Genomic DNA, 27,177 nt, shown 5'->3' with positions numbered 1-27,177 from the left:
TTTAAGACAGAGGTGAGGAGGAATTTCCTCTCTCAGAGGGTAGTGAATCTGTGGAATTGTTTACTCCAGAGGGCTGTAGACGTTGGGTCGTTAAGTATATTCAAGGTTTAGGTAGACAAATCTTAATCAAGGGTTATGGGGAAAAGGCAGGAAAGTGGAGTTGAGGATTATCAGGTCAGCCATGATCTCATTGAATGGTGGAGCAGACTCGATGGGCCAAATGGCCTACTTCTGCACCTACATCTTATGGTCTTACAGCTTGTAGGCAGGGTATCTGGGAAAATGGTGGGATAACACATCAGAGTAGATGCCTAATGTCTTCCTGCTGCTGGCCAAATTTCACAGGAGCGGAAAGGTACAGGGTGACAAAATAAGCAACAAAATAAAGTGAGCATGAGGGACGGGGGGAGGGGGGGAGCGGGGGGTGGGTGCTTGATAATCATCCACTCAATTACAGAAATGCCTAGAAATATTTGTAGCCTTTTTTAGCCTGGGAAGCGAATGCGCTGTGCTTGCAGACTAGAGTCAGACCAACACCAAAGTTCTGGAATTCTGCCCCAAAACTTCTCCCTCTCTCTCCCCCTTTAAAACGTTCCTTAAAGCCTACCTCTTTGACCAAGCCTTTTGTTGCAATTTCTCTTTTATGTGACTTGGTGTCATTTTTTTAATAATGCACCGTGGATGTTTTACTATACTAAAGGTGCAATATAAATGCAAGTTGTTTTTGTTGTTGTGTAGTTGAATTATTTTCAGGAGACGCCGGTATTGGTAAGCAGCTTGGGCTGGCTTGCTCCATGCCCCTGCCCAGAGAGAGCTACAGGCAGACTATAATCGGCCGTGCAAGGCTTCAGTATACGGAGGAGTGGAGGCATTGTTATATCGATCACTCCGCGCTAGTGAGAAACAATTACAGGGTGAAACAAAATCTTAAATTACTGATCCCCTAATCGTAATTGCTCTTTCTGGCAATCCACTGTAGACACCAGAGTCAGTGCGACTCTCCGACAGGTGAGGACGGGGCCAGGGGTCCACCAAGTTCTTGGTTTATTTTAGTCTCTGCAACCATGAACGACCAACGGCAAACCGACTGGATGGTGAAGTGCCTCCCAGTCGCTTCACATCTACCACACGGCTCAGCACCGAACCGTGCAACACCAAAATGAAGCAGGATTACATTGCTGGATTCTACCCCCCCCACCCCCCTCTCTCTCATCCCGCCCACCGCCTCCAGGCACCATTTCCGGGATACCACTAACACAACTGCCATTGCCTCAAACAATTCTCCAATTGGCAATCTGCCAGCGTGACAAATATCCCAGGTCCAGGGCTGGAGCGGGCGAGCCTGAGAGCAAGTACATAGCGAGAGTTTGCACTGACAATTTTTACTGTCATGTTCACTCCTTACTCTGCAATGTGCTGTTACATTTTAGAGTGCATTGAATCTATCTGGCAGCGCTGTTTTTTCTTACACATTGTTACTGCTTGCAGAGTTTTCCGCAATAGGACTGAGTTTGCAAGCCTTTAGTCAAAAAGTATGGAGTTGAGTTTATTTTTCAGAGCCGAATACATCAAAACAGGTTACAGATTTTAAACAAAAAAAAATACAAATTTAACTATAGGAAGAATGCTGCAGGTGAGTTTATTCTAAATATATTTCCAATATAATAAACTATAGATGTGAAAATTGCAGAACTTGACTTGGTCGAAAGTGAAATAAAGAGAACCCCAAGTGCCGAAAATATGTAGTAAGGTCAATCAGAATCTGTAAAAATAAGAGGTTAACATTTCGGGTGTATGCTCTAATCTTCCGAGTAAATTGTAGGATACTGATGTTCAAGACTACAAGCACTGTCGATTGCCACTGATGCCAATTACCATTCCAGCAGGTTGGGGAAAACATTAGCTAGGACCTTGAGAAATATTGCATGGATGCCCATAAATAAAGGAAATGCTGTAGATGTAATGTATAGGGATTTCAGAAATTGTCTCTCATTGACGCTTACGAGAAAAATTCAGGAATATGGTGTATAATGAAATGTAGTAGCATTGATGTAAAGTTGGTTCAAGTGGAGAACATGCCAGGTAGAAGAGTAACAGAAGCAGAAGTGACCATTCAAGGTAAGTTTTTTTTTAATTTTCCTTTGTGGAGTCAGAGGAATAGAAGTCTGCATCCACACGGAATATATAGACCACCCCTGCCCTAGAATTCCCACCACAACCCCCGTCACTATTTTTCAACTGTTTTTAGCCCAAATCAACTGATGGGTTATAATGAGGCCCAGCAGTTAAAATCACAGTGGCCTCATCCTGCTGCAGGCCAGTGGGAAATTAACTTGCTTGATGAAAGCTCATTGACCTGAAAGTTAACTCTGTTTCTTTCCACAGGTGCTGCCTGATCTGCTGAGTATTTCCAGCATTTTCTGTCTTTATTTCAGATTTCCAGCATCTCAGTATTTTGCTTTTGTATGTCTGGGTGTTTAGTGGGGTCAATGGAGCAGGAGGTGAGCCTCATAGATAAGTTGAACTTGAAGAGGCCATGAGGAGAGAGAGAATAGGTGAAGACTGAATGGCTGAGTGGACTGAGGGCTTGAGAAGTATAGCAGTGAATGAAGGGCCAAAGGATAGGCAGTTCTAAGTGATGGGAGGATTTTAGGCAGATTCAGTAGGAAGCAGGGTTAGTTGACAATATTGTGACAGAGGTGTAATAAAGACTGATGTTAGATACCTTTAAATATACATGAGCTTTTGCTTCAAAATAATACACAACTTATTTTATGTATGTAAACATATCAAAAACTCTCACATGGCAACACTACGTGCACTAGCAATTACAAAAGATATAGAGGAAATGTGGTGATACAAATTTTCAGAGGATGCTTTACCAATTTTAAACCAATATTTTACCATCTGAGGAGGTAAGAAATCTAATTCTGTGAAGCTTTCTTATATGAACATTCTATTTTCCAAAGAATATGTTTTACTGTTTGGTTACATTTCCCTCACATTCCAATAATTAAATTATATAAAAGGGCATTTGACCAGGTTTTAGGATCCTGAAGGCAAATCTCTGGAGTTTACATTTCAGGTAAATTTAAAGATATTCTTGACCATGAAAAAGTGCTAGGTTAAAGTCAAATCTGTAAATATTTAAGTAAATACTTGTAATCAAAAATTGCAAGCTGTAGTTCGTGTTACACTGATTCATGTCCATGATTTCCTCAGAAGTGTATTTCAAAGCTCAGCCCGTGCCATCTGGCAGAACATAGACTAATTTCCTATTGAATTGTTAGATTCTCAGGAGTCAATCATCCCATTTTGCTGCTGCATGTCTTCTAGTCAGATACTGATCAGGATTAAAACAAAAAGCTAAAAGCTACTGCGGATGCTGGAAATCCAAAACAAAATAAAAACAGAATTACCTGGAAAAACTCAGCAAGTCTGGCAGCATCAGCGGAGAAGAAATCAGTCAACGTTTCGAGCCCTCATGGCTCTTCGGCAGAACTGAAGCATAGTTTCAACAAGGGAGAAATATAAATTGGTTTAAGGTGGGTGGGGGGGAAGAGACACATTGAGGGTGTGGTGTGAGCAGATAATCAAAAGATGTCAGAGACAAAAGGGTCAAAGAGGTGTTGAAGGTGGTGGTCTTTGTCTGAGAAAAGTGCTAATTAAGAATGGAAAACAGGATATTCAAAGTACAGCTCTAGTGGGGGTGGGGTGGAAAGACTAAAGGTTTTAGTTTTAGATTTAAAAATAATGGAAATAGGTGGGGAAAGAAGAATCTATATAAATTATTAAAAAAGAAAAAAAGGCGGGTGGGGGGGGAAAAGAAACGGGGTGGGGATGGGGAGAGGGGGAGTTTAAGATCTAAAGTTGTTGAATTCAATATTCAGCCCAGAAGGCTGTAAAGTGCCTAGTCGGAAGATGAGGTGCTGTTCCTCCAGTTTGCGTTGGGCTTCACTGGAACAATGCAGCAAGCCAAGGACAGACATGTGGGCAAGAGAACAGGGTGGAGTGTTAAAATGGCAAGCAACAGGGAGGTTTGGGTCTTTCTTGCGGACAGACCGCAGGTGTTCCGCAAAACGGTCGCCCAGTTTGCGTTTGGTCTCTCCAATATAGAGGAGACCGCATTGGGAGCAACGAATGCAGTAGACTAAGTTAGGGGGCTTGCTGCATTGTTCCAGTGAAGCCCAACGCAAACTGGAGGAACAGCACCTCATCTTCCGACTAGGCACTTTACAGCCTTCTGGGCTGAATATTGAATTCAACAACTTTAGATCTTAAACTCCCCCTCCCCCCATCCCCACCCCGTTTCTTTTCCCCCCCACCCGCCTTTTTTTCTTTTTTAATAATTTATATAGATTCTTCTTTCCCCACCTATTTCCATTATTTTTAAATCTAAAACTAAAACCTTTAGTCTTTCCACCCCACCCCCACTAGAGCTGTACTTTGAATATCCTGTTTTCCATTCTTAATTAGCACTTTTCTCAGACAAAGACCACCACCTTCAACACCTCCTTGACCCTTTTGTCTCTGACATCTTTTGATTATCTGCTCACACCACACCCTCAATGTGTCTCTTCCCCCCCACCCACCTTAAACCAATTTATATTTCTCCCTTGTTGAAACTATGCTTCAGTTCTGCCGAAGAGCTATGAGGGCTCGAAACGTTGACTGATTTCTTCTCCGCTGATGCTGCCAGACTTGCTGAGTTTTTCCAGGTAATTCTGTTTTTATTTTGTACTGATCAGGATTGGTTGAGTTTGGGAGTAAATTGTTTGCTTGTCTTCCTGATCAGCCAGCGTTGATGTGAGAGGCAGAAAAATGAAAAGAAGAAAAAATACATAAAGTGGCTTAATTCAGCTCAGGAAAGGAATTTCTTATCCCCATAATTCCTTTGTAGTGCCAGGCTGGGATCAGTGACCTGGTGACCAAATAGCCAGGGCAGTCGGGCTTTAAATGTGGAGGGTAGGTTCAGGTGAGGATAAATGTATAAGTCTGAAGAGAAAAGGCAATGCTGTAGAGCAGTCATTTCAGTAAAATCACACAGATTGTATCAGGAAAGTACAGAGAGTTTTCTAACAGAAATAGGGCATTGGCAACCAGGGCCACATTGGGAAAAATAGTGAAACGTTAAAATTAAGGCACCACATCTGAATGTACAATGCATTTGTAACAAAATAGATAAATTAATAGCACAGATAGAGGTCATTGTGTTTGATCTAGTCGCCATTACCAAGACAGGATTCCAGGAGCAGCAAAATTGGGATTTAAATATTCCAGGGTGCTTTACTTTTAAAAAAGGTAGGCAAAATGGAAAAGAAGATGGGATAGGCCTGAGAAAGATAGATAAAGGCAGTAGGGGGAAAGTATCTAGGCTGAGAAAATCAGGATGTAGTATCAGTATGGGTGGAGCAAAGAAGTAATAAATCACAGAAAACACTGTTGGGGGTTCTTTATCACCCTCCACAGTAATCCTAGTGTTGGACTGAGTATGAATCAGGAAATTAGATGAGCATGTAGCAAGGATACTACAATAGTCATGGTCTGTAATCTTCATATAGACTGGTCAAACCAAATTAGCAAAAGTAATTTGGAGAATGAGTTCATGGAATGCATTTGAGACACATTTCTGGAACTATATTCCAAGGAACCAACTAGGGAACAGGCTATTTTAGATCTGGGTATTGTGTAATAAGACAGGGTTAATTAGTAATCTTGTAGTAAAGGATCTTTTGGAGAAGGTAAGGATAGTATTGGAGGCATACAATGTTGTCAAAAAAATAAGCCTGAGAATTGAGAATGTTTTAAAAATCACCAAGGAATTGATAAAGAGGGAGAAAATAGAATGAGAATAAACTAGCAAGAAATATAAACGTTGATTTTAAGAGCTTTTACAGCAGTGTAAAAGGAAAAATACTAGCAAATGTAAAATTGAGTCTTGTGGAGGCAGAAACAGGAGAAATTATGATGGGAAATAAGGAATGGCTGGGACGTTAAATAAACAATTTTTGTCTGCCTGCACAGCAGAAGACACAAAGAACACATGAACAATTGTTGGGAGCAAGGGTCTAATGAAAGTGAGGAACTTAAAGTAGTTAGTATCAGTAAAGAAAAATTACTGGAGAAAAAATGGGACCAAAAGCTGAAAAGTTCCTTGGACCTAATGGCCTAGGGTTTTAAAAGAGGTGGCTGTGGAGTGCAATGATTTTGAACTTCCAGAATTCTCTACACTCTGGAACAGTCCCCATGGATTAGAAGGTAGCAAATGTAACCTGCTGTTCTAGAAAGGAAAGGGAGAGAAAACGGAATCAAAGGCCAGTTAGCCTGACATCAGCAGGAGGAAAAATGCTAAAGTCTGTTATTGAAGACACGGTAACCGGACACTTGGAAAACCATAAAATGATTAAACAGAGTCAAGTCAGTTTTATAAAAGGGAATAAAAACAGAAAGTGCTGGAAAACTCAGCAGGTCTGGCAGCATCTGTGGAGAGAAAAACAGAATTTATGTTTCAAGTCTGTATGACTCTTCTTCTGAGCTTTTATAAAAAGGGAAATTGTGTTTAGCAAATCTACTAGAGGATTTTGAGGGTGTAACTAGCAGGGTATACAACGGGAAACCAGTCAATGTAGTACATTGGGAGTTGCAAAAGGCATTCAATAAAGGTGCCACAGAAAAGAGTGTTACATAAGATTAGGGGTTTTGGTTTTGGGTTAATATATTAACATGGATTGAGGATTAGTTAACAGACAGAAAGCAGTGAATAGGAATCGTGGTAGGTCATCTTTGGGATGGTATGCTGTCATGAGTGGAATGCTGCAAGTATCAGAACTTGAGCCTCAGCTATTTACAATTTATCTCAGTAGTTTAGATAATGTGAGAGTGTAATATATCTAAGTTTGCTGACGAGACAGAGTTAGGTAGAAAAGTAAGCCTTGAGGAGGACATAAAGAAGTTGCAAAGGGATATAGGCCAGTTAAGTGATTGAGAAAGAAAGTGGAAGACATGATAATGTCACTATTTCCTGATATTAAGGATATAGATCTCTCCATAAAGGAAAAAAATGCTATTGCACTCCAAAAGGTTGTTTCTACATATCCACAGTAGGCTAAGATCCAAAAAGCAGATGCATAACTAATTATTGCCACAAACAATATTTTATGTCAGCATCACTAAAAGTACATATTTGATTTAGTCTTAATGACATTTATTAGAAAGTTGTGTTCTGAATTTGGCCACCTGTTCTGGAACTCGCCTGATTTTAATTTCTGTTTGGTTTGATGCAAGTGAAAATCAGGCAGTTTATATAATGGGCAGCCAAGCTGCACCATCAGTTTTCTAACTGGGTAGCAAGTTGAAAATCTACCCCTGTGGAGTGCACATGAGCAGCTCAGGGTGATGTGCCTTTTGATTTTCTCTCTCCATTTGTGGAAAAATACTTATAGCTCTGCTTGAGAAGAGTGACTGAAATCAAAGATCCATCTTCTAGGAAATTACAGGTGTGAACCTACTTCCAACATTTGCTCGAGATTGCATTGCATTACATAACCACGCAATTTGTTAACCAAACTGTCTTCCATGTGCTTACTATGTTAGTCCTCATCATTCTCTTATTCAAAGACATAAATATATTTTTCTATCATAAACTGTGCAATATCTATTTATCAATACATGATCACTCTTTAACCAAGTGATTAAACAATCAGTCTGGTGAAGAGCAGCAGCTTAGGCTCCTATTTGTATGAAAATTTACATACACAGTTTCCTCATGCTTAATTTTTTCTTAACTTCAAAATGTTAAAGTATGTCAAATTAAAATAACGTTCAATTAGATATTTAATCAGTGCTTGGGACAAAGAAAAAACAGGTTATAAAATATTCATGAAAGAACAGAAAAGAGCATATCCAATTTTATAGGCAAATATCAAGTTACTAATTCTACATAATGTAATGGGAATTGATGCTAACTGATTTTTTTCATAAAATATGATTTCTGACAAATATATTCTAATTGTGGATTTGTGTGGATAAAATTTAAGCAATCAGATTATGGATTTAACGTCTGAAAGTGTTGATTACTCACAAGAGGAGCACATGTCCTGAAATATCACAGTCGCTCCTGCTTTAAGGAGCATATGAAGAATGGTAACTTGTATTGCCCAATATCAGTGTTCGAATAAACTGACATAAATGGGTCCTTTCCATGATTTCCCCATTCAGACAGACCCTAATCACATATAAACTATCCAAGAGAGTTTCCAAATGGAAGTAAAATCAACCAAATAAGAAAAAACAGAGGATAAGTCAAACAGTATGGATTTTGAATTCCAACCAGCTGCCAGCTAAAAAGCTCTTTTGTAAGAGGTCTGCGAATAGGTCATTGGTGCTTACTTCAGAGAATGGTGTTGGAATAAGTGGCCACAGGGAAAGCAGAAATAACAAACAATGTGTATGGGGAAGTAAAGGGGATGTAGTTATTGCCAATTCCTCAGAATAACACTTCTTGTCACAACAATAATAATTACCCATGCTTTTGAAATACAAAGAATCTACAGTCATATATACAACTAGGCACATAGCTAATCTGTAGAGTAAATGGGTTATTTCATTTTCAACCAGCTGTAGTCAATATCTATCTCATGCATATTTTTTATTATTGTTCTGCCTCAGAAGTCACATAAACCTTGGTTACTGTAAAATCCAGGATAAAAGATTCAGTCCATATAAAGGAACACCCAGTTTTGGCAACTCAGACCAGATCAGTCTTATGCATAATTCCATTTATGTGGGTGGTTTCAGGTTAGGGTTGGCAGAAAACTGGAAGAAGGGTATTGGCCTGTACTCTTGATTCAGCCATTTTGCACAATACAGTTGTTCTTTAAAAAAGGGAAAAATCTTTTAAGGGCTAAGTAGCGTATATCATAAAAATCTAATAAACAGGAGAATATCAAAGAATGTTGCTTAATCTAGGAGTTGCAGAATGTCACATAATCCCTTGAAAGAACTCCAACCTCAGTCTTGTGGTTAACTCCCTCCTGCTAACTCACTACTTTATGTGTACTATCTGTACTACATTTAACCAGAATTGAGTGACTTGTGTCAAACAATTGACACTTCAGTGTTTTATGGGCAAAATGCAACCTTCCTTTGGAAACTGATTGAAACCTAAAATGAGAGATCAGAACTATAGATACAGAAAACAGAGACCACCACTTGATCCATTAAACTCATTTATCCAGGACAAAGAAAAAATTACCTCCCCCACGGTCATGACATTTAGTTGTGCCTTATTTTGACTTCCATTATTGTACATGAAAGACTATTCCAAGTGACCATGTCTCTTTTCGTGAAGAAGTCCTCATGTTGTTTTAAATTTCACTTTCAACAGTTTTGACCCTATGTCCATTTTACTGTGTATCCTGGTTCATCATGTACGTTTTGGTACTTACACATTTTATATGCATCCTATCCATGCTCTGGCTATGCACTTTTGTAATATCCTTTTAGTCTCCTTTCAATGTTATAGAGTCTCAGTTACCCCAGTGTTTCCTTGTAATTCAATCCTTTGAGATTAGAGATTAACATCGCTGCTCTTCTCTACACAATTTCCAAGATTTGAATATTTCCCTTGTGTCTTGGTGACCAAAGTTGAACACGATATTCAAAGGTTCTGAAGCAATTTTATTATTGATGTGCGTTGACCTTCACGGACAAAAATAATTTCTAATGAGATATTGATTTACATAATTACAGTAAGTTGCTATTTTTAAAGTACCTTTGAGTGTCTTATCCGAAGTCTAAGTGTTATATCGACATGAAATAAGTAAAATGTATTAGGTGTACTCTGGCAGGGGCCTCTTTAATATTATTAGCTGGCATTAAACACTTGAGACATAAGGGGGCGCTAAAGCACAAAACAAGCAGAAAGAAGGCGGCGCTTTGAATTCAATATTTAATTTTTCATTATAAATCCTGCGCAAAGTAATTTTCATCAATAATTGTGGTGGTATTTCTAATTAAATATAGTTTCAACATCAGAATTAGTGCAAAACATGAAAGGAATACAATTCTCATTGTAGATGTGCTGTGACAAAATAGCTTTGTTACTACATGCACTGATTAACTTAACTCTCCAACTCCAAGCGCTCACTTCCTTTAAAGTTACAATTTTAAATAATAAATGTCACAGCTGACACCGCTGTTAAACAATGTTTTTTTTTAGATAAACAGGCCAGTGGAAGATTCGGTTTTCAATTACATCACCAGCATTTTTAAAAACTTACTTTATTAGCACTCGGGGGCATATTTGCGATTCAGCGAACTGTACTTTTCCTTTTTACTTGGTATTTTATGTCCACAAAAATAAGAAAGTAGGTAATGACTTGAGTGCAAGGAATTTGTGCAATATTTGTGTCATCAAAATATCGAATTACTCTTACCTGAAGTTAATACATTTTCCAGGTACAAAGCCTGCAGAATGTTCCTGAAATTAAAGAAAATTGAATATGACCCTTTGAAGGCTAAATTCATCAAACCCCTCTGAACGGCTAAACTTATCATCTTTTTCCTGAACTCGAATATAATTTGTTGCTGATTGAACTCGTTCGGTAGAGCCAGTGAGCTTGTCATTTTTTTCTTTCCCTGCGTTATGCTATATTAAACACGGAAAGGCAGGTTGCCGATATTTGGGTCATTAAATTTCAGACACCTGCGAGACCGAACACAACTTTTTCACCAAAAAGACAAATGAATTACACTACTCAACATGCAATATACATGGTATTTATGCTTTCCTGATTTTCGTCGTAAATTTATAATGTTAAGTACTTTGTAAATGTAAAACAATCACGGGCACAATGCGTGGTTTAAACAAAACCGCCGGCTGTACTAACCGCGACCTCATCGCACAAAGGAAACGGCGAAACCCTCCAAATCCTCGGTGTGTAGACATCTACAAAATCGGTGCTATTAACTGATAAAATTTTACTTCGCAGATTCTTTCTTAGCTGGAGAGCCCTCGTGTGAAACTCAATAAAACTTTAAACTTCTCCCACTGGTTGATGCAAAACAAATTCTATGGTATTTTTGTGGAAACGCAAACCGAAAATAGGTACGCTTAATGTGCATTGCCAGCAATGAATGCAGAATGGGAAGTGATTTGGGGTACGCTTGAAATGTACTGAATGCCTTGGAAATTTAGAAACCTTTAATTTTTGCTCCCAAGTCTTGTGATTTGTGAGCAAATATCGGAACAGATGCAATCGCACATTTCAATGAATGTCACCAACCTTAACTAGTAATTTTGCTGTAACCTGTTTGGAAAGGATGCTGTTCGTGCGATGTTGATTTGCTTCTTGTTACCGCTTTCGTAAATTCAAAACTTAATATTGATTAATGATCCGGGACATTAAAACGTTTCACACACTGTTTTCGGTTCAGTGTGCTGTTTCAAGATTATGACTTGCTGCCCAAATTAATAAACTGTTTTAATTAACAAAAATGTGAAAATACATTGATAAATTATTACAAAATCTGCGCTTTTAATTAAATGCAGATAACGTAGCGCAAGCCCTTAAAAGTAGCAACAGAGACATTTTGCAAGACAAACGTTTATCGGCCATGTCAATTCATGAAGTGTTTTCTGATGCAATTAACTGTGTTTTGATGACATAAGGACTTTCTTTATTGCTAATATTACATTTAGACTAACTCGGTGTTATTTTTTAACTTTAGAATCATTCAAGCCGCCTAAATAAAGGCTTATATTTGCCTCGGCTTTATTTAATATTGATATTGTACTTGTAATTATAATCTTTAACTATATTCTCCAAACAAGCATAACAAGTTATATATATCGGAAGGAATAAGTCCCTTCAAATGACATTTACATCCCCTTGTGTAAACGGGTACTTTGAGGAAACGGGTACTTAATCACTTTTTCAGTTTCAGTTTTCACGGTGAATATTAAACAATAATAAATGTCCTAGCTTTTAGTAGCTTATGTTGTTCTTAATGTTTAAAGCTACTGAACAAGTAGCTTTTTGCGTTCCGAATATTTCAAGACTTCTGGTAAATAATTTAATTTTGATCTTCCAAAACCACAATTTTTCTAACCAATTGTGATTACGTCAAAAAATAGCTCTACAAATCTGCGACGCACTTGAAAGGAACGTTCTTACTGCCCTGTCTGGAAGTACTTCGTGAACATATCGAGTTGGTGTTCCTAAAATATTGCATGTTACGGTGTGTTTGGAAACGCAAAATGTTTTTATAATTAATGAAACAAAGTGGCATCAAAGATGATGCAGTTTTGTGAACTCCAAAGCAGGAGGTGATGAAAATCAGATTAATATCAACACTCTGTTTTAAGCTAGATGAAACCTTCAGTGATGACTGCAATAACCTGCAGTCTGACAGAAATCTGCGAAAGACAGAAATGTTGTGACCTTACATAACCGCGGTGGCAATTCTGAGTCCTAACGCCCACGGCAGTAATCCCAGATAGAGAAACTCATCCTGAACAAATTCAGCTGTGAGGGTTTATTCAGATGTTGGCCACTTTCCTGGTACAGACACTCTGCTACCATCTTAAATACAGTTTTTTTTCCAATTAGAGAGGTATTAGGCAACCCAATCAAATTAGCTTGCCATTAAAGCCTCGGTTTATTAAATCGTTGTATTGTAGCCATATTATGTTTCACTGACTGAATGATCCAGGAAAAGTTTTGTAACATTGCCTGACTGCTTGCAAAATGTGTGCTGGATCCATTAAAATAGCACAGATGTGTAGCATTTTTACGATATCAACGACGCTATTGGTCTGTGGAAGTAAAAACTGGAAAAAATGAACATTTATTTTCTTGAGGAAAAAACCATCCGATCCATCCTGTTTCAAACAGGTTTCATATTTCCCTTACTGGGCACCAATATATGAGCGATAGCTGTAAGTTCAACATTGTCCTTTTAGACATGATGTTTACCCAGTTATACTTGATGCAAGAAAGTAAATAGATCAACTCAGCCAGAGTGCCGTTTAGCAGGATTAGGTTGCCATGGTTACGAGTTTGATGAGTTGTGCAATCTTAATTCAATACAGTGAGCCATTCTTTATTATATGTAGACGGTCATAACGTTTTAATATCACTCCAGTGTATTCTTCGGACTGTTTTACAAACACCATGCATTTCATGAATCAATTGTGGCTTTTTCTTTAGTGCTTTTCGAAACAATTCGAGGTAAGTTTGATAGAACAACGCCTCTCTAACTTTGTGTCTTCGCTGACATCAGAAAATTGCTTTAAAATTTTCGGAATTAACTCTAGATTTCGATGACCACAACTAAATACTTAGGATTTCCTTACATTTTCAATTGAAAAGAACTGTTTTCCAAACCAACCAAACATTTTCAAAAATAAACTCTTCTGCTGTCAGCTTTAGTTTGGTTAGAGACTTAATTCAAAATACGTGTCCAGAAACTTGTTTACAAAATAACTTTTATTTCTATCAAATGCAAACACATAACTTTGACTGTTTACACGAAAAATAAATGCTAGAGTCAACACGGATCAGCCCAAGCTTCTATATACAATGCAAACGTATGAATGAACATTACACTACCGTCTTGCTGTGGCCTTTTCCTACATACAATTACAAATGCAGCTAGTTTTCTTTACGTTTGATATGTACACATTTTCTAACGTCTACAGGAAAGAAACAGTTGCAAAAACAAGTCCTAATTCAAAAATCTATAATACATTTAATCTGCACCTTAAAAAGGTGCGCAGAATGTTGTCCGCAGTTCCATTAGAATATCGTATTTTCTACATATTACATTAATAATTTAGGATTAATTCAGTTTTGCTTATAGACATTACACTTGAGTATCTAAGTACACAATAATCAAAGGAATTCCGTCATTATGGCTATGAAATACAATACCAGCGAAATATACCGTTAACAAAATTGCACGTTAGCACTTTACTGTACAATCATGTTTATTATCATTAAATATTTAACTTTCTCCTATGCATGTTCTAAAATACATAGGCACAGGACAATTTCTAACAATCCGGCCTGTGCTTTGTGAAATGTTAAGACGCCTTAGAGTGTTGCAACTTACTGTTTATCCGGGTTATTATTTACAACTGATCCGTAAAGTCCATTAGTGTACACTTGATCTTTGTGTAAGTTGGACCTATCTCGCATGAGGTCGCTGAAGGCGTAATCCATTGGTGGACGAAAGCCCAGTGTTGGGACAAGACCTGTTGTGGAATAAGGCGTCATGAAAGCAAGTCCCCTACTATGGGCTGAATATGCTAAGCGAAGAGGATTGAGTCCTAGATGTGGCCCAATGGCATAGGCGTTGGGATCTGTAGTAAAATGGGCCGCATTGGGCTGGAGTGGTGAAAAAGCAGACCTGTTACCCAGAGTCCCAATGGCAGGAGGCACGGCCCCAGCTACTAGTGGTCGATGTGATGTAGGTCCTTGGACAGTCTGATGAGTCCTATCACGGTGCCATGTTTCTTCGGAAACTTTTTCTTGCTCCCTATTGTTGAGAATCTGCTCGATGGCTTGGACAACGTCCCCACCGCAACCTTGAAGGACCAGCTCCAGAACGCTTCTCTTGTGCGAAGGAAACACTCTGGTTAGAATTTCAATGGGAGTCCTCTGACGGGCACCAGTGGAGGGGGTACCGTCTCTCTCGTCCTTTTCTGCCTCTGACCCAGAATCAGAGCCCAGTGGCGTGATGGTCCTTGGGCTATCTTGTCCTTCTTTAAGAACTTTACAGATGGGAGAGCTAAGAAAGGATTCTCCGTCTCCGTTCTCTGACCCAGATCCGTGACGAACATCTGGGGACGAGGTCCCAGGCACATTGCCAGTACCCGACTCACTGTCACCGGCCATTGGCTTCACTAAGGACTGTTGTGGAGTACCAGCTCGTGGCAATAAACTTTTTTGAAATAACTCATACTTCTGAAGTTTAGTTTCTGCAAATCAAGAGGTTTAAAATGTTTTAAACTATTGTAATCCAATTTGGGTTATTTTTCCCCCAAATCAGTTTTTAAAAAGTCATTCCCCTTGTCTGAATAGTTATTTATAAATACGTGACCAGTTAAAAATAAGCACAACAGAGACAATGGAATTTTGAAAGCTTCTGATGGTATGCTCAGGTTGTATCTTTGACAACTAACAATTTGACATTAGTAAATTTATTTAACATGATGTGTACTGTGATTCGATAAATTGCATTCAGAGTAGGAGAACTACATATTATATATTCACAACAATTCTTAATGTTAGATTTTTCAGAACTCGAAACCGTTCCCCAAATAATGAGCGATTAGTTTGAAACATTTTTGTAAGTGCTATATTACACTGTATTTGTAATTACTTTGCTTTTTGATCATTACTTTGAATAATACATTATTTTTGAAATAAGGTCTCGTAAGTGACTTCGCCGATCGAACAAAACATGGCAACAAACGATTTGAAGATCAGTGATTTAATTAAAGATTTAATTAAAGTTGTGTTTTAAGCTTATACAATTTGTTGTGCAATTTATTCCTAAATAAACCAATTCTCCCAATATGTTAATTAATATAATTGATTACTAGATTCCCTTTCGTGGAATTATTTCAAAATGTGGATTTACAGGGAATAGCATGTGCTGTAATTAATGTTAAAAACAAATGTTGTTACTCTTATTCTTTATGCCTTTTATTTGTGTTAATTTTCATTTGAATAGGCACCAAAATTACATTATTCATATTCTCTTTTATGTACCATAAAATGGTACAAATATTGTTTCATCTGTATGTAGGAAGTCGACAGAAATATAATTGGATGTTCTCTGTAGCGAAGAGGTTGCACTGGGATAACCAAAATCCGAAAAATAGAATTCTCCAAATAATTAATCAATGACATACACTAATTTTCACAGAAGCAATTTTTTTTTATAAATCACCATTGGTTAAATGCTAAGATTCTAAAACGGATGGGGTCTTCATTAATCAATTTTTCACATTTAAAATCTGAGGCCTAAACAATTCCTCTGAGTATTAGTGATGGGAGAGGCCAGGGCAATGTTAAATTGTTTCTTCTCTCAAACTAAGAGCTTCCCGAGCAGCAATCGGTTTGTAAATTTGATCTTGAAAAACTAATATCTAATTTTTTGGGAAAATACATGTTAAAATACTTAATAAAAAGTAGTACACAACTGATGAATATGAAGGTATTATCATGGTCTTAAATAAACACAAGATTTTGTGGCAGAAACCTTTCCACAAAAATGGATTCATTTCTTGGTTTGATGGATTTTGAATTTACTTCTCTGGGATTATTCCAAGTATAGGCAAAGGGTTTTCAATCGACCAAATAAAAAAAGTTTTAAAAACTTTTGAAAAATAACCTTTTACCTGTGTTACCCTCGGAGCAGACCGAACCAAACACGTCGTAAGAAGACCGGGATGGAATCATGCCGTTGGCAGCTGCAATGGCCAATCCTTCCGCCGTCCCGTACAGAAGTTGCAGCTCCCGAGCTTCGTTTTCTTCCTGTGCCTGCTGCCTCCTCAGGGCTACCTGAGCCGCCATCACTCTCTGTCTCTCGGCGATCAGGGTGCACTTGGCACACATGCAATCCTTCCAGCGACAATAACGTTTGTGGCCCTTCAGAGCTGAGACGACCCCATGGTTTCTGCATCGGGCGCACTTGGGAGTCCTAGGGTACTTTTCGGTGGCGCGTAGAAGCAAAGGCGGAGCACGGAGGAGAGTCCCCGATACTGAGACAGGTATGGCTGTCGGAGTAGTCTGGGTGGTAGAAAGCTCCGTACGCAATTCCATTACTTAAGAATAGATTGCTGCTAAACTTTAAATGATTGTTTCAAATTTCAGTCTCAAACTGGTTCTTAAACTCTGCTGGAAACCGTTGAGACCGCCACGTATTAATGCGTAGGAAAGACACTAAGAGCTGTGTGGGAAGAAGGCGATTATATGTATGACATTAGCATTAATGCTGCTGGATACAGAGGTTCAATGAGTCCAGTCCCGCGCTCTCTCTATTGTTGCTCGTTACGTTTTCATTAGAATGAAATTGACAACATGTGGCGCCTGCGATTGGCCGAATGGCACGCGGATGAAAGCACACTTCTGATTGGTTACGGTTACTGTTACCTAGTGTCCACCTGAACCTTCTGAAATAACCAAGTGATAATTACAACAGTATCTTATAGGTACAACTGTTACCATACTAAACTTGAACGGCAGTTTTATTCTTTATTTTATACTCTGTTGTTTGGAGACGTTAATGCTTTTAACAATGATTACTAAAAATGAAGTTCTACTTTCTTTTGCAGGCAGTCGTTACAATGACGATGTAATTATCAAGTAACTCAGACGTTGAATTCTGGGTAAGTAACAAATATACTTTATTAATTATTTCCTCTGGTAATTGCAAAGGGGTTTTAAGTTACTCTGCTGTTATCAACAGATACAGCTTTCGGAAGAAATAGTACGCATTAATTTATATATTTGAGATCCGTGCTTCAGCAAACCAACTGTCATTTTCCCGTGGCCAGATCGATATAACTCACTGGCTGTAAACCGCTTTGGGACGAAGGAAAAATGCAATTTCCTTCATTTGGCTTGATGAAGTGAAATAATTGTAGCTTTAAAATGCGCATGAGACTATATAATCGAATCGATAGTTCGCCAGTAAGTTTTGTATACCTTAAAATGGGTAATAATGTCGTTACTCATACGTGATTATGTTAGAAAGAGGGCAAACGACAGTGATATAGACCTGAAAAAAATGAAAGCCTTTAAGGGCCTTGCATTTCAAATGTATTGTAAGTCTTATGGGCTCCAAGCAATTGTGATATTAAAAAGTGAGGAAATTGTTTATGTAATGCATAAATGGATGTTTTGTATACAAAATAGTTTTTTAAAATTCTATATAAATAAATCGTAATGGAGAACATTCGCCAACATCAGCCGGAGAATCATTTTAGTCGAGAAATTCCGCCATGAGAAATCCTCTGCTCCCTCTTTCCAAAGAAATAGTCCAACAGCGTCCCGGGTGGAAGATCAACGGGCTACTGAGGAGTGAAGCAATCCAATCCACGTAGCCGCAGAAATGTGTTCCCGGAAATGGCCGATGGATGTTAACTGTTGCTCCTATCTCTTCTCATATAATGATCATAAAATGTGCAACTTTATTTTATTACTCCCTCCAAATCGTGTCGCATTACCTCTACAACTAAAGACACAAAGGAAAAAGAGACTTGTCATTTATCTATTCCAACAAGTGAACGGCTTAGTAGCAACATAGGAGCGCGAGCCTGGAATAGCGAAACTTCAAAATATCTATTGTATGAACTGCATCGCTGAAATGTAAAAATAAATGTTAAACTGAAATAATTTTTAAAGAGTTAAAACTGGAAACAGCTGACTGTGATAGATCCCTAGTTAAATGCGGCATTTCTATCAAAGCCGGTCTTCCTGTAAAATATTAGTTATGTTTTACTATCTGTTGAAGGCAGATCCCAGTCACAAGGCGGATCAATGTTTATTGGAGCTGAAAGTTTACCTTCAGAACAGCAGTTAAACATTCGAGTGTGATTTATTTTGTTTTCATAATTGGCGATAATTAAGATTAATTGACAAAACATGCCTACTATCCACCTGATTTAATTAATTGTCCTTACGTTCACCGTTTGCAGCACAACATATATTTCTAAACACCAAGGTTGTTGGAAACAACTAGTTAAACAGTTTAAACCGAGGGTAGCCTACATTGGCCGAAACAACAGCCAAACAAAAAAATGCTCTGAATTTGAAAAGGTCCCGCCGAGGTGCCATTCTTCAAACTAACATAAATCAATCAGCTGCCAAACACCTCCTCCCTTATTAGAGCAGTCGGGGTAATTTAACTGGTAATTTCATCCGCCGTCCGCGTTTATTCACTGCAAGATGCATCGTTTAACCTGAATCGACTAGATTCTTTGAAGCAAATTTCGCGCCTCGATACCAAAGAATTGCGGGACGCGGTTTTAATTAAGAGAAAGGGCAGAATTACAGGTCTATGTGGTTATGTAATTCACGTGATATTGACTGCTAATTGGATATGTGAAATCATAAAGTCCATGGCTTGGAGAATATAATGTTATTGCTTGATGTTATAAAATCGAATTATTATGTAATGAGGAAAGCTCCAGTGGATCAGTTAATCACGCTTTCTGCTGGAAATGTGCAGGTTGCTCGTCTTGCTGCACGTTGCAAACATTTTCTACACTGATCTTAATATTTGGTGATAGTTTGATTATGGAGATAATTCCAAACTATTCCTTTTAGAAAGTACCCGAGTTGAGAACTCAAGAAGCTGGAATGCACAGCCAGTCAGTCAGCATCTGCGAAGAGAAAATAAAAACAATAAATATTATCTGCCCGAAATGTAGCATTTTACTAATCGTTTTCAGTCCTTTCGCGACCACAAACACTAAACGCATTCGTGTAGGGTATCAGTTGTTTCAGATTAATGCATTTTTTAGTGATGCAAATATTACCTCAATAAAGGGACATTGGTCGATCAGTTTAAAAACAATAGCCTTAAAGGCACAATCTCTCCCTCTAAACCGTGTGATTTCTTATTTTGGTTCAAATGCATAGATTTGCCCCAAAACCAAGCAACGAATGAGTTGTATACGAGGGAAAGTTAAACACTGCTTAATCAGTACACGGATTGAAATAACTGACAGCAAACTAACGGCGGTGAAATAATAGTCAGTTGAAAGACAAAAAGTACATATTGTTACAAACTTTGGAGCCATACAGTAATGGAACATTGCAGCTTTAGCTATGGTTACAAAAGCAAATTGTGTTAGTATGACACGTCAAGAATGGAAGGGAATATGACTACCGTATTTTCTACCAGGTTGCAAAGGTGAACTCTTGGAAGTGCTTATTTTAAATAGTCTACTTGTTTTTAAAAACTACATCTAAATTTATTCGTACCGAAAGGTTAAGACGAACTGGCTCATTTGGTATCCTGTACAATTACACCAAACTATGTTAATAGAAGTGCGCCGACCGTGTGAGCATTGCCCGTGTTTCTCCTTTTCGTAGAAATTCTGCAATAGGATTAGGCCGAGATCAGATACGGATGAAAACTCCAAAAATGATTCTTTGTTGCTGGCGTTGTTTTCTTTTTAAATACGAGCAATATAAAAATCAATGTATCTGCAACTAAATATTTATTAAAAGGAGCTTGTTAAATCTGCTTTAACGGAGAAATACCGAGATGAATGCATGTACACCATTCAATAACAGTGTTCATCTAGTTTTACTGATACATGGGTATCATGTGTTGGTTTTTTAAATTAACACATCTGGAGACAGTCTTGTCCACTCCAAAGCATATATATTGTTTGAGGTTGGTTTCTACATAATAAATGCGTTTATTAAATAAATATCAGGACTTCTCGATGTAAACACTTGTATTTTTTATACTCTTTCAATTATGGTTTTGTGAAAACCACATATCAGGATCCTTTCAAGTGTGTACCTATTATATAAACTCTTTCAAATCTACTGACACACGCACATAGTTTGAATTTAGCCAAATTGCGTATTTATCCCTTAAAAAGTTGTCATTAGCGGTATTCTTATCCACGTAGATATTCTCATTTCTGCCTGTCAACTCAGCAACAAAACTGCCCAGTATTAATGCTTATGCAAGTACTCCTTTTCTGCTGCAATTATCCGCAAGTGTTTATTATCCGTCCTCTCTCCTTTTGACAGATGACAGTCCTCATGTACCTGCTAATGTAAGTGGTCTTTAAGGTTTCATTTGTTCCAGGGCTGTTCCATTGACTTTTTCATTGTTTACTGAATGAATCAGTGTAAGTAAATGCCATCTGTTTCCCGCTGGTTTAATCTGCACCTTTAATTACCCAGCCAAGAGTCTAATAGAGATGATATTAAACTAAATCTTTTTGACATTAAAAGTAATTATCTCAGGACGAATCTTACACGAATGAAAATTACCTCGAAGACATCCGATTTTTGATGCTCGCTTTCATAAACGTCACTCAAGTAGATTTACACAATATTTAAGTTTTTGCACACAGATATCATCACGCAGTTGGTGTCAATGTGTTGATTACCGTATTTTATACGGTTCGAATTACAACATAAAGCTATTCTTACAAAGAACTGATTATTCCTAACATTCTGAATGTTATATATTGATAAACAGAGTCTGTAAATTAAATCTACATCTCGTATTTCAAGATCCTGAGTCTTAATTCGTGTTTCATGTCGGTATATGGGGCAATAATTTAAGAAAGGCGATGTTTTTGTTTTGGTTTTTGAAAGCGCAACATCATTTTTTGAAATAAATATCGATAAAATTAGGGAATAAACGAATTACTCGTCTCACTCAGCATAGATTTATTCATGCATTATGATACAACATGAAAATAATCGAGTTACATAAGCAGCTGAAGTATACGCACCGCTTGTATTTATACATGCAAACAACATGTGCACGCACATAACGCACATACATAAGTATACATGCAACACTGTCAAACTTCATCTTGTTAAATGGGTTAGCCTTTAAAAGGCCTTAAGTTGCAAAAGCGGTTTCATATTTGGTTAACCCGTGTTTATTATGGTCTCGGTTTAAATCGAACCATAGTTTCACTGTGACTGAGTCACTTTTTCCTTCAAACAATTCACCTTTGAATAAGCTATTCTTTATAAGCTATTCTGGAGCAAATCCAGGAACATTTTCTTAAAACCTATAGACGATTGAGTTTTTCCAGGTTTTTAAATTTCCACAAAGGAAAAGATTGACCCAACATATGTAGCAGCATGTTGCTGACCCTGGCTCCCCAGTGCGGCATTCTCACGGCTTGCTGGCTGCTGCTGTCCCACCTGAAGACTGTCCAGTCCCGGATTGCCATTGAGCCGCTCCCCGGAGCGGGAGCTGAAACAATTAGGTTACTACAAGGTTAGAGTAGCACATATAACATCAGATAAGCTTTGGGAAACCCAGCACTTATGCACGCTTCGTCTCCTAACTAAGTGTTCATTAGGTTGTTAACCTCTTTGAGAAGCAAAGGGCATGTGATAATGTCCTCTTCACAAATACAATCCTTCCCTTAAGGCAGTTCACAAAACGTTAAAAAAAACTGCAGAATACAGAATTGGATTATATAGTTTTTAGTTTTAATTATTTGCATAACCAGAAGGGAAATATTTAATTTAAATGTTAACTATATATTTTAATTTGTGTGCTGTGATTTTAATCAGCACGTTACAATTAAAATGAGTTAATTATTTTTTCTCCTTTAGATCAATATGACTACAAGATATCCATTTCTTTTTTGTATTTATATTTTGGTGATTGATCCTATTGTTACAAGGCTGTTTAAAATATGTTCACAATACAATGTATAACCCTTTGAGTTTAAATTTGTAACGCAACCATGTTTGATGCTTTGACAATGCACTGATGAACTGCTATTTATGTTATCATTTTCTTCATATTACCTCGAGATAATTGCCGATGAATGCAAATCAATATTCCCAACAAAATTCCATTTTAGGCGATTTTAGAAAAAAAGGCTGTATTAGCAAACGTGCATGTGTGTAATACATGTGCAAGGATTTGGGGTTTTGTACGTATAGATGATTGAATTTGAGCTCGCAATTGTTTTATCTAAATTTCTTAAGTACGGAGTCCCACGTAACAAAGATCACACATTGTCCTTATACGAGTTGGGTTAAAGGCAACATCTGACAGAAGGCTGTCCATGGCCAATTCATTCTGTTTAATCGCCTTCAAGAATCGCTGCTGGCAGCATGTCGGAGCTCTTCAAGTTTAGAAAGTGAATGGCTTTTTAAGCAAACAGCCTCACCTTTAAAGAAATCCGCCAGTTCCGTTTAATAATGCTCTTATTTCTAATTGATGGATTTCCAGGGAAGAGCCCGAAATGAGTAACTCTGACCAGATTCCCACAGCTATTGTGCGGATTTTCGGTTCTTTTAGGACCATTTCTGTCTCTCTCTTTATTTTCCAACCCCTCGGGCATGGATTAAAGCGTCAGACAATTTTATCTTCGCACCTCTGCGCCGGTTAAAGGCACTTTGAGGTAATGTGAATAGGGGGCTTTAAGAGAAAAAAAAAGTTGCATGTTATTATAACTGCACCACTGATCATTCTGAAAGGGACTACGGCAACTGTAGGAACAAACATCTACAAAGTACTAATTGATCACTTAAAACGACGGACTGTGCACTACATCTTTCGGAGACTAGCTTCAAAACTGTTTACAAAGGAGATGCGTTGGTTTAATGGGAAACTGCCAACGCCAATAGCAATAGCACGTGTCTTTTTATGCAACTAAAAATAAGTTTATTTTAGGGTTAAGCAAAAATAGTGTTGGTTACTGCAATGAAAGCGATCCTAATGAGATAATAATTCATAGGAATATTTAATCTGATCGTCCAAAGTATTCAAAGGTGATTCGCTTCAAACTTCATTAGAATGGTTAATTAAAGTTATATATTAACGATACTTATTTTCTCTCTTCCATATGAAAACGATTTTCATTTCTTGTGCACCAGGTATTCGCTGTAATTAAAATTCAAACCCCGTCACATACATCTGCTTCGTCTTTGCCAAATGAATTGAAGAGGAAAAAAGATTGCATTTAGATCACAGATGGGTGCAGGTTTTGGAAGAAATTTGAGAAACACCATTGTCCGAAATCAAAACTCAATGTGTTCGCTGAAAGGAGTATTCTTTAGCCTTCGGAGTTGTATTAGACTTGTTTTTTAAACTTGAAGTGTTCCACACAATCACTCCGGTCCTAAATGTCACAACCATTCTGATTCCAAGCGTGGCTGATTCTAAATGTTATAAAAAGCTAAAGAAAAAGAGTACAATTATGAAGCAATAATTATGCTACTTAGTTCGCACGCCAAAGCTTCCAAGGAAGCCGTTCCTTGCAGCATAGACGTTCACCGTCCCTGCTAGCTCTTTTTTTAAAAGGAGGTGGGTAGATGTAGTTGCCAAGTAGCTTATCAGATTTTCAGCTCCAGTAGGAATGCAAAGGGTTATAGTGAAGACAATCCCAGACAACAAAACTTGAAGTTAATTATCTGGAGTTCAACGTAAAGATCATGAAATAATATACACCAAAGTAGCTGTTAACTCAAACAATTCTCAACAACTAGGTTTACAACCGATAGAAAAAAAAATAAATGTACATCATATTACTCCGGATTTTTTAAACATAAAAAGGTCCAAAGATGCTTAACTTAAACCAAAACCTGTGTAGAAAATTGGTCGTCTAGCTCTGATTTGTACCGAATGTATTTACATACGGATTTGTATACGCTCCCATAAAGCTTTACCTAGTTTAACGCATTTGCTATTTCAACATTGAAATTCAAGAAGGGAAAACGTTGTACATAACTAATTAATTGTTTTATAATTATTATTATTTCTAATCACACACAAAATAGAAATATGATTATAAATACCAATGTCCTCCATAATTGCTCTGCGTGTTTCCTTATTATGTGTAGATTTAATTATATCAATATTAGAGTGTGAATATGTATATAAACTTTTCTATCCATTAAGACGTTGGCTTCCGATGGGAGATCAGTAACTGTTAATTTGAAATGAAAAAAATAGGACTCGATACCCTAGCGTGTTGACTTGTCCAGTATTTAATTAAAATGCCATCAATTTCTTGGTAATTAATTAGATGAGGTACAAACAAAGGTAAACAGTGTACAATTTTACTGTTAAATATTAACAGTTGAAAAAATAGCAGCAAATAGAAATATAAACTTCCCTCACTGTTAGAAAGGCAGATGCAATTAAAATGATTGTGGCAAAGGCTGGGAGGTTTCAATGTTTTTCTCCGGTTGTATTGTGTAAGCATCAGTTTAAATTTTGGTTAGTATTTAATAAATAAGCAAGCTAGCGTTGTAATTGTGTGTGTCATAGCCAAGCTTGGTTTTATTAAAAAAATCTTGAAGAAAAGCATGCAAACAAGAATTACATTGCCATTGTTTGAACTACAGCATTTACATCAATTTATGTCAAACTCTATCACGTTTTAAACGAGACACTTCTAGATATAAATGATGTAAAAGGAACGACGGTTTCCATTCAGCATTAGTATAGTAAATTCTAAACAGTCATCAATGTTTTTTTAATAAATTGAACTATACAGCTGGCTCTTAGTTAATCTCATGAAGTATGAAAGCTTTTCCTGTGTTGAAAATAAAATGGCAAAAACGAGCATATATAACCAGAGTACAGCACTGCGAAACTATTTGCTACGTGGCAACTGAACACTACTTAACTTGTGTTTTTTTTAAAGACGCATCTCAATTAAAAAAAATACTGATAATTAATTTAAATAAAAATATACCTTGACCTGAGGAGTTTTGAAATATTGTATTCCTTGTTACTATACGAAATGGCAATTAGTGGCATCATTTGTGCCAACCTGCATAGATTCCACTTCTAGAGCTTTTATTGTCAACTGTATCCATTCTAACAAGTTAATTTTAAAACTGTACAGCTTAATCGATTGAAAGTCTTTCTTATATTTCATTGCTCTCTTATACGACCATTAGCGATAGCTTTATGAAGATAGATATTTTTAAACACACGCAATTCAAAAATGTAAATGATATACACAAATAAACACAACAATTCTGGAGAGCGGGCGAGATGTAACGACCTTTCAGCTGTGCCCCTTTGGGTAGGGCCTTAAACTCATTCAATCAACTTAGCACATTTGCCTTGTAGAACAATTCGTTTATCACAACATTTAAAATTCAACCAGAGTTTTACGGTAGGGCGTTGTCTTATAGTCTTATAGTTTTGATAGAGTTATATTAAGCTTTAAATTTAATGGCGAAATTCCACTTTTACAACGTGCCACTCTACGAACAATAACTAGGGAATACATGATATACTGAAGCACATTGAAATTTGATGTATTCGAATAGGAATATTTGTAAAGAACAAAGCAAAGTAATTACATATGAAAGTAGATAGATGCATGGCACTTTCTGGCCTCAGTAACTAGTTTGACTGTTACGCCACCATGTTTGCTGACTGTAACTAGAAGGCCGCAAGCACTTGTATTGCAAAGTTATTGGATCTCAAACGTTAAATTTAATAAGACAAATTTACAGTTGCCTCGCCGAACAACCCCATTAGCCACCACTGGAGTGTGATATTACTCCCAACAAATCCGAGTTCAACATGGACTAGCTGCGGTGCAGCAAGTCACTTGCGGAGAGATAACCCCATTAAATTATATTTTATGGCTAAATTATCATTATTCACTGTATAAGGCACGCTTGTTAAATTGTATTCGGTTTTTAAATCTAATACCTGAAACGTTCAGTAATTAACTGCACGGTTGTCAATAACTGCCCCTTCCCAGCCAATTGTTTATTAAAGCTCAACTATCAAGAATGATTACATCAAGGAAATGCTAGCCATGCGATTTCTGAGCGAAGCTGTAGATGATAACTGGATGTGCCTGTTTAAGAAATTCGATTAATCCTCCAACTTCTCCAAAATGCAACTTTTGCCAGGGGTCTAAATTTCTTCAACATATAATTGTTGGTTTTAAAAACACATGCGTGCGAATGAATGAAATGCCATAATTGTTTTTTTAAACCAAAAAGACATTGCAACAGGCCAGAAATTGCCTGGAGCGACTCGTTAAAACCACGCGATGATTATTTTTGTCAAATCTGTTGCTTGCGTTTATTCACTTGGAAATATTAATTCATGAGTGCGGCTCACAAAGCCATTCCAAATTCCAGGCTGTGATCTTTAAGGTGCTAAAAGACTGACAGGCATCAAAGCAAAAACTTTCAGACTTTAGTTACAACACGTGTACAGATGGTAGGGGTTCTCTTTGAGCAACTTCACGGATTTTGATGAGCAAAGATCGTGGCTGTGCAAAGCAGACAATGAACCATAGGCTTCGATCTCTCGACCTTTTGATTAAAACTGCATGGGAAATGTGTACACATAGCAGAGAGCAATGCACAAAACGTAGTTATGAAACTTAATTCCAAGCGTCAGTAATCGTTTGCTGCAGTGCATTTAACCAGGAGTATTCAACCGTTC

General features: G+C 37.5%; 1 protein-coding gene and 1 long non-coding RNA gene across 3 annotated transcripts; one reads left to right on the top strand and one right to left on the bottom strand.

Moving 5' to 3' along the window:
* Positions 1 to 13,489: 13,489 nt before the first annotated feature.
* dmrta2 (DMRT-like family A2) lies at positions 13,490 to 17,174 on the bottom strand. Its single transcript, XM_078561140.1, has 2 exons — positions 16,412 to 17,174; positions 13,490 to 14,983 (listed from the first exon to the last, which is right to left on the bottom strand). Exons 1-2 carry the CDS (start codon positions 16,833 to 16,835, stop codon positions 14,112 to 14,114), a joined length of 1,296 nt encoding a protein of 431 aa, XP_078417266.1. The 5' UTR covers positions 16,836 to 17,174; the 3' UTR covers positions 13,490 to 14,111.
* On the top strand, positions 16,694 to 25,005 carry LOC144692372 (uncharacterized). Of its 2 annotated transcripts, none has more exons than XR_013579311.1 (3): positions 16,694 to 16,783; positions 17,348 to 17,401; positions 18,048 to 21,973. It is a non-coding gene; the product is annotated as an uncharacterized LOC144692372 (long non-coding RNA). The 2 variants fall into 2 exon arrangements; XR_013579310.1 differs by lacking the exon at positions 16,694 to 16,783 and adding an exon at positions 23,625 to 25,005 and having other exon boundaries at positions 17,238 to 17,401; positions 18,048 to 20,815.
* The last annotated feature ends 2,172 nt before the right edge of the window (positions 25,006 to 27,177 follow it).

The sequence above is a fragment of the Cetorhinus maximus genome, chromosome 17 (genome assembly GCF_964194155.1).
Source record: "Cetorhinus maximus chromosome 17, sCetMax3.hap1.1, whole genome shotgun sequence".
Taxonomy (NCBI): domain Eukaryota; kingdom Metazoa; phylum Chordata; class Chondrichthyes; order Lamniformes; family Cetorhinidae; genus Cetorhinus; species Cetorhinus maximus.
The sequence above is the reverse complement of the archived record's forward strand: the minus strand, read 5'-3'. Positions and strand labels throughout refer to the sequence as shown.